At 34.8% G+C, this 9,014-nt stretch overlaps 1 protein-coding gene across 1 annotated transcript in view; it reads left to right on the top strand.

The window, feature by feature from the left end:
- The window catches only part of erbb4b (erb-b2 receptor tyrosine kinase 4b), a 161,424-nt gene that overhangs the window by 109,140 nt on the left and 43,270 nt on the right, over positions 1-9,014 (top strand). The window contains exons 15-16 of the mRNA XM_037686139.1: positions 2,421-2,519; positions 6,577-6,762. Coding sequence (XP_037542067.1) covers positions 2,421-2,519; positions 6,577-6,762 — 285 coding nt within the window. The remainder of the gene's footprint in view (positions 1-2,420; positions 2,520-6,576; positions 6,763-9,014) is intronic.

The raw sequence follows: 9,014 nt of genomic DNA, 5'->3' as shown, positions 1-9,014 counted from the left end.
TATATATATATATATATATATATATATATATACATGTGTATATATATATATGTATTTTTTTTATACTTAAGTTCAAGTCAAGTTCCTATCAAATTTATAGTAGTTTCCATCGCATGTGGTACATGAAGTGGAATGAAATTATATACACAGGGTCACAGTAACACCCCGAAGTAGCAAAGTAAAAAGTATAAAATGAAACAGTAAATAAGGATCTAAGACGCACACCAAGATATATGATTAAAGAAATGCCAAACAGTAAGCTAAAAGATCTAAGGTAAACCCTACATGCTAATAATGTAAAACAGTAGGGTGTAACCGTATGCTTAATATGATAATGCTTTTTTTTGTTCTTTCTTTTATGTAGTCGTTGCTTTATTTGATTCCAAATGTATCATTCCTGATCACCTACCAGAAATATTATGGTGAGAAACTGCTTTTAAACTGTTGATTTACAACCAGAAAAAAAAAAGAGGTCTAAAACAGTTGATGCTACCTAATAAATGACTTTTATGAATATTTTTTATTTTAAATTTTTCTAACATGACTTCAGACTTTTGGTTACTGTCTGGTTTGGTATAACTGACAGACATTTAAGGTGGTAGGAAGTAAAATGTCCATTTGTGTGGACTTGTTGGTGTAAGCGGTCACACATTCTGCTGACCTGGTTTCCTCAGGCACCTCATTCCATACCTTCAGGGAACTGTCTACACATTATTTGTCTCCGGTAGTTTTTACCAGCACCTCATACGCAGATTTATTGTCTGACCCTGGTTTTAGTCACACATGAATACATATGTCTTTGCATGCAGGCTCATGTATGACTGTTAAGTCATATATATAAAGCCTTAATGTTCTTGTTATACAGCAAATCATGGGGTGAAGAGATGAGTTTCACATTCATTATTACTGAATGTGTGATGAGAAGCGATGGGGCTTTAAATGAAAAGAATAAGTTAGATCTGACATTAAAATCCCTGAGGGGTCAATGAAACAAGCATTAGCTGAGGTCATCACCAGTGCAACACTGGGTTCAGCAGTAAAACAGCTGTAATTAGACAAACATGGTTTTATTAAAATAAAAAAAAGTTATTGCTTATTTTCTGAATTAATCAAAAATACGTATTTTACATTGTTATTACTTCATAAGACTAACAAAGCATGTGTGTGAGGGTGAAGGGAAGAGGAGGGATGAAAGTGTTCAGTAACACCTATAAGTACTACAGATTTAAAATAAACCAAAACAAGAAAAACCTGGACCAGCATAAGGAAAAAAAAAAAAAAGAGGTAAAAACCAAAACTGTTACTCTATTCTGCTGACGTTGATTAAAAAATTGAAATTAAATAAAAATAGATTTACTAAAACTAAAGTGGATACACTGGAAACTGGTTGACCAATAAAAGCAGCTCAGGCTACAACAAACCCAACATTATTCAAATTAACCATTTCTTATAGAAAACAAATACAACAGAAACAAAACCATTTTTTTTATAGCCAGCATCAAGATTACATGAAAAGCACTGAATAATTGTTCACATAGAAAAAAAAACAAAAAAAAAACTATTATAATATGGTGTGTGGGTGCGTAGGTTAGACAAGGCAAGCCTGTGATTGGGGAGGGGTTGCAGGTTCAAATCTCCAGACTGACAAAAATTTGGGTGGGAAAGGTGAAACACCCACAGTTACCTAATCCTTCATTTACCCCACTATGGTCCCTTGAGCAAGGCCCCTAACCCCCAGCCCCACCCCCACCCCCCATCTGCTTCCTGAGCTGCCTTGGATGACCGTCCTCTGATCTACACGTGGGCTGTGGTAGCAGCACGGTGATCAGTGGTTGCATCAGGAACATCCAGTATGAAACAAGTGCCAATTTTGTTGTGAGTTCGTTCACTCTGGCGACCCCTAAAGAAGGGAGCAGCTGAAAGAAGAATTAGAAAAAAAAAAGAGATTTAAAAAAATACACCAAAATAACCAGATTTTATCTAACATAAGCGCTATTTACCAAAAAAAAAAAAAAAAAATCAGTTTAAAGAAGTCCTAAACATAAACGTTTTACTTATTCATTTTATAAGAGGCTCCTGTTTTCACTCATCATTTTAAAGCTTTGATTTCTAAATTGTTTTGATCACACCTGAAATCAATCAGCTCTAAATGATCAAATAATTTTACTACAGCTATTCTTGAACAGCAAAATTATTATTTGCATGCATGCTGCAGGCCATTCTTTAACTCTGCTGGTGAAAATATATAAATAGAAAGGGGGGGGGGGGGGGGGGGATACAAATCTAAATTTCTAAATGAGATTCCTCTTGTTCCTTTAAAATCAATAACATGTTTATTTTATCACAATTTCTGCAAGTTGGAGCTTTGTTTGTCATAAGTGTAAAAAAAATGTAATCCCTTTATATTTGTATGTCTTTAGGGTATTTGGGTCCCAGAGGGTGAAACTGTGAAAATACCTGTAGCCATCAAAATCCTTAATGAGGCCACTGGACCTAAGGCGAATGTGGAGTTCATGGATGTGAGTATCTTCAAAAAAATTATAGATCCTGTATTCCTAGAAGAGATTATGCATTTTCAGTTTTACACAACATTAATCTAGCATTTGATATTTCAACATTTGTTAAGGTGGAAATCACCATATAATGAGGTAATGCAAATTTCTTTAAATATTTATTTTTAAGCTATGAAACTTTTAGCCATGGAAATATAACAGTATACGACAACAATATGCACCTGTAGAATATTAACACATTAAAAATAAAACACTAACACAACATTATGACAAAGCAGGTACCAGAAAACGTTTTCCGTTGAATAGAAATTTGACTAAAATAACAGTTTGGTGGTTAAGTGAGTCTCTTGAGAACAAATCTTGGAATCCTATAGATTCCTATCAGCCCTTGCCTATGTAGACGTACACACACATCATACATTTGGTTTCCAGCACAAGGAACAAGGCTCCATTTATAAAACATTCACAGCTTGGCTCATCTCAAAAGGAACAGAGCAAAAAATCTAAATTATTACACTGTAATGATGCAATGCAGATGAAATAACTCTCATCAACACACACAGACACACACACATTAAAAGCGACCCACTTGCACTCATGTTTTGCACTTAGTTTGACAGTCTAAAAGGAAGAGTCCTGGTGTGTTAGCATTTCTATTTTTATCAGGATGTCTTTGATGAATTTCCCTTGTGTCTTTAATATTACCTTCTGTGTGCTTTGGGATCTCATTCGACAATCAGAACCTTGGATGTGTGTACCTGACACAGATGAAGGTTAAATGTGGACATATAGCCTTCATCCGTGGTAATTTTTTTTATCTGCCTTAAGGTTTTTTTTGTGTGTGTGTGATTTAAGGAATGGTGTGAGAGAGGGATGCCGTTCCCCAACTGGCAAAATCACAGCAGATCTCTGCAGTGATTTGTGTCAAGGTGTAGATTTCTGTCACTAAGAAATATATCAAAACACTGGACATAATATGTTTAACATCTATAATGTTTATGACATAAAACACAACAATTGGCCCATTGTTCATGATCTAAATGCCAAGATGAACTGCTTCACCATCTTCTCTGCTGTTTTGTTTATTATAGCTTTTTACTTTATATTAGGTGCTCACAGAAATAATAAATAAAATAAGCAAATGTTCTGTATTGTGCAGGTCAGGTACTTATGTTACATTTATCAGGTAAATAAAAGTTGTTCAGTAAAAATGTTTGTATAAACTCGTTAATGCATATGAGCAGGTTTCTCTATATGTTAGGTTTTACCGGATACAGTTCATTATCTTTTTATGTTTCCTTTCGTATTTTTACTTAACTGTTTGTAGCGGAGCTTGTGATCCTGGAACCATCAGTGGTGATTGAAAAGGGAAATCAGGTTGCTGTTTATTTCCTTTGCCCGTCCGTTACGACACAGCTGGGAATTGCGAGGGGTGACCTTTTTTGCTGCGGGGGCACATTCCCTTCACACTATTTGAAGAACGACACAATTCATCTTTGAACTCTTAGTTTGCACCTATGGGTATTCCTGTGTGCAATTTAAACTATGGAGCACATAAAGAAAATACATATTTAGTTTTAACCTGCAATAAAATGTGCATCAACAAAATGAGAGGTACATATACTTGGAAAGACAACAGGGCAGTGAAATATGCTAGATTTGGTGTGCACATGTGTGCATTAAGCATGTGCATTAAAGTGTATGCCATAAACACAAGTGGCCACAAGAAAAGAAGGTCAATACAACGTTTTTCTGCTTGAAAGAGAAATTTCTCCTCAAGGCTTTTTTTGCCTGCAGCAGGGTGAGTCTGTCCTTAAAACAAAATGTTTAATGTTGTTTTAATTAAGCACAGTGTAAGTGTTTTTTTATTTTTATTTTTTACACTTTTATTTATCTGTTAGTGTACACAGTACAGCTTTTCAGAGTCTAGTTAATTAATTACAAATTAACAGGTAAGCATTGGCATGTACCACAATTAGGTGTATTTCTTTTAAAAGAGTATCAAAAAATAGTTTTAAATACAAAAAAAAGTTCAGTCAGGTCATCTGGATGGTTTCTTTTTATTTTTGTTGTTGAAATGGTTTGTCCTTCATCGAAAGGCCTTCATCAGTCCGAGGAGTGGACCAACAAGTTTGCTGGTGATAAGATGGTTTCTTGGGCTCCCCCTCTGAGGCAACCATAGTGGTTCAAATCATCAAAGTTCATGCTCAATAATCCAGGTAGAAAATCTAACAAAGTTCAGTCAAGTTATCTAGATGTTTTTGTTTTTTGTTGAGACATTTTGTCTATCATCCAAAGGACTTCATCAGTCCGAGGAGTCATAATAAACTGAGAAACCGTCCAGATGACCTGACTGACCTTTGTTGGATGTTCTACCTCGATTATTGAGAATTAACTTTGAAGTTTTAAATACAGTATATGCTACTACTTCAAAAACATCACATCAATTTCTCAAATATATTTTGGTTGTTTTAAAGGACATTTTGTGGGAAAAATGAAAAAAAAAAAAAAAAAGATTTGCTTTAGATTAAGAAAAAGGAAAGTGGTCTTTCATCAATTTCACAGAATGTTGTTTGGAAAAATATCCAGATATTAATAATGTTTTACTACACATAAAGTAGTCCAAAAAAAGTTTACAAACAGAATAATGCTGCCTCGTGCAGATTTTGAAATGGCTCTACCATCATTTGCACTGCATCTGTGTAATTAGACATATCTGTTTGCGTGGATGTGAGTTGTAAGCAGTCCCTGTAAATTCAAAACTATAAAACAACTAGTTTTTTGTCACTGTTCAGCAGAGCTTTACAAATTAATCTCTCTGTTCCCAGTGTACACATAACAACCACCCTCCAGCTGTCCGGTATATTTTGCTCCATAGCTATCCATCTCATGATGAATTATCACATTAGGTTTAAACACTTGTAGCCACCATGTTTTGTGTGTGTGTATATTTGTGGATCTGTGTGAGTCTGGAGCATTACATCCATTTATTACTAGATCTACATCTGCTTTTTGTAGTGTTCCAATTGAATGATAAGCACATGCTGCAGTATATATAATGCTCTGATCAAGTGCAGTATTGCAGACCAGAAATGTGCATTCTTTAAATCTACGGCAACATGTTTATTGCTAACATTTATAAAAGTGAAACGCTATGTAAAGTACAGAACTGGAAAGAAATGATCTCCTGCTGCATTACCAGGCAGAGATAAATTTTCCTGAGCAATCTCCCCCTGCAATGTTTACTATATCCTTACTACTAAGAAAACCGAGTTGTGAAGTAGTGAATCATTTTGAACTTTGTTTTAAAAATAATTCATTTGTTTCTGACTGGACTGGAACCTTGCTGCTCTTTTCAAGAAAAACTTCATCCTTAAAATGAAAAAAAGAGGTTTTATGATCTCTGGCTTTCCAATTTCACTTTTAGTTATGATGAACTCTGAGGAAATATAAAGATTGTTGGAAAATTGTCCTTTGATGAGAAAACTACCTAAGCACAATTTGACACATCCAAAGCAAGGACTGCACACTTTTTAGTTTTGAATATGCAAACAGATAAACATCCATGTTAGTGATTCAAAGAGTGGCAAACATATTATTAATTGTATTAAAAGGTTCAGCAGTACTGTTAACAAAATAGCAAATATCCTAAAACAGTTAATTGGTGTGGGGTTGATGGTTTGAGAGTACTTTCTTGTCTATATATATATCAACTGTCCCACAAGTAAGCAATACAGGATTAGATGGATTTATTTTTTAATAAGGAATAAATTAATATATATATTTAAAAAAATAAAACTAACTAATATTTTAATAATGACTTGATTCCCCTTCATTACATCAATAAATTAATGAAATAAAAAGCAAATCATTTTTTTGTTGTTGGTTGTTTAGCAACTTTCCATGCAGGGTTAATATATGCACTTGTTCATTTTAGTTTATAAGTAAATTGTTACACTGTATTTCTAATATATTTGTTATTAATTAAGTTTTTTGTTTTTTATCATTTAATATACTTAAACATTTGACCCCACATGCCTGAGTGTAAATCTGATATTTCCAGGAGGCTTTGATTATGGCTAGCATGGAGCACCCTCACCTGGTCCGACTTCTGGGCGTCTGCCTCAGTCCCACAATCCAGCTGGTGACACAACTCATGCCACATGGCTGCCTGCTTGACTACGTTCATGAACACAAGGACAACATCGGATCACAGCTGTTGCTCAACTGGTGTGTCCAAATTGCCAAGGTAAGACTTTTTTTTGGTTATTTTTGTCTTTCATGCTCCTTCATTTTTTGGTTTGAGAGTCTGCACTGATGGTTTTTTGTGTGTTTACTTGTGCGATGATAAACCAGGGGCCCTAGCTTATTTGCTGCAGGTGTAATAAATTATTTGTTTGTATGTATGTATGTATATATATATATATATATATATTTTTTTTTATTTTTGTGGGCGAAATTGTGATTTAGCCCACAAAAATAAAACCAATTATTGATAGATGCTAAGAAAAAAATAGCTTAAAAAATATAATTTTGTCTTTAGTGTCTTGGCTTAAACACTGCAGGATGGTAAGATAGTTGGTAAATAGTGTATCACTGTGCCAGAGGATCTCCAGCATCTCTGAGTAACCCAGGTTAATAATTCATGGTCCTTCTTGGCTTTTGTGGAAGAAAATGAAGGCGCAAGAAGCTCAGTGTTCCTTGATGGTTGATGTAGAAGTGCATTATTAGCTTTATCACAGGTGTCAGCATTACCTGTTGATATACTTTTATTATTGGTCTTCGTCTCTGTTTTAAAACCTCTAAGACATCAATAGTAAAATGCAAATTCACCACATTTCAGACAATGCATCTCTCAAACAAGGCTAAAATTCCCATCTATCACTCAGCCTCAGAAACATTTTTTTTTTATTCTGCAATTTATTCACTACAGACTGTTTTTATTGCATGACTAGACATGGATACATTTGAGAAGATATTCACTGTTATTTGTGGTTTGTGAAATACCACTATATAAATCTTAAATATATATCAAAACACGCTGCATTTTTATCACAGCTGATAAAACTGTCATACCCAAAGAACGAGGTAATGGGTGGAATAAAGAGAGAAGCAAAATCAAAATGTCTTAGTGACACATGGAGTCTCAGATTTAATATCTTATACAAATAATTGTGTTGCTGTTTTTGGCTATATTAGAAGCTTGCAGTTCTCCTTCAAGTTTCCAAAAGAAATATTAAATTATAATCTAAATTTGGAACACACTTATCACACAACGCACAGTGCTGTTTTATGAAAAGATAGGAAGTTGCAATAAGTTGTGCCATGCTGAAGAACTTTCTATACTAACACAAAACTTTCCTTTCAATGAACATAATCAAATTATTTTTGTGAGATGAGGGGGAAAAAAAAGCAAAGATTGTTTTTACATTATACACTAGTACCGATAAGTACATGTCTACTGTGAACAGCTGTCAACGTGAAGAAATGTATAATTTATAAAGAGCACAAATGATCCTGCATTATTTACCATTTAACTGTGGTATTGTTTGTCAATGATATATTTAGTGTTTTCAATGATTGGCAACACATGCTGATGACAAACAGAGGCCACACTTAATAAGATGAAGACACTGAGGCTGCTGTGCAAATAAATGGTGTCATCTGCAATGATCCTGTCTAAATGACAAGAAGAATAAATTATATTATTCACATGTGGGAAAGGTGAAGCACCCACACCTGCCTCCACCCTCATTTGCCCCACTCTGGACCCTTGAGCAAGGCCCTTAACCCCCACCATCTGTCCCCCGGTCACCCTAGTTGGCAGCTCTCTGCTCCACACAGAGGGCTGTGGTAGCTCGGTGATTTGTGGTTGCGTATGGAAGGGCATTCGGCATAAAAATAATTGCCAAGCCTTCATGCGAGTTAGTTCGCTGTGGCGACCCCTGAAGAAGGAAGCAGCCGAAAGAAGAAAAAAATATGGTGCTCGTAAAACTTGTCATATTTTAATTCATATTGGTTTAATATCCTTTTCATGAATGAGTGCTTGCAGTTGCACCGGGTCTTGCATGGCTTTTAAGACTCTTGCAAGTGGCGTGGCTCCTCTCTGAGGCAGCATTCCTCTGAACATGTCCACCATCACAGCCTTAGATTATTAATGATATAATCTGTCATGAGAGCTGTGCTAATGAGCAAATTTATCAGAGTTACACGTTTAAGAATAATATACAACATGTTCATTTTTAACACATACTTCCATCTTTTTTTTTTTTTTTTTTCAAATTACACCCACTGTATCACTTCTTCCTCATTATGTCTACGTTGTAAGTCTCCTAGATGACACCCTGTTCTTCAAGTGAACTTATGCACAATTATTATGGAAGTGACTTCCTTCAAGGATCAATTTTTGGGTTAAATAAGTGCACTGTTTGTAGTCATTTAGAGACTTTGTTAAATCTCTCTCTCTCTCTCTCTCTCTCTCTGTATATATATATATATATA

The sequence above is a fragment of the Nematolebias whitei genome, chromosome 13, assembly GCF_014905685.2.
Source record: "Nematolebias whitei isolate Nwh7 chromosome 13, NemWhi1, whole genome shotgun sequence".
In the NCBI taxonomy this organism is placed as follows: Eukaryota; Metazoa; Chordata; class Actinopteri; order Cyprinodontiformes; family Rivulidae; genus Nematolebias; species Nematolebias whitei.
The sequence above is the reverse complement of the archived record's forward strand: the minus strand, read 5'-3'. Positions and strand labels throughout refer to the sequence as shown.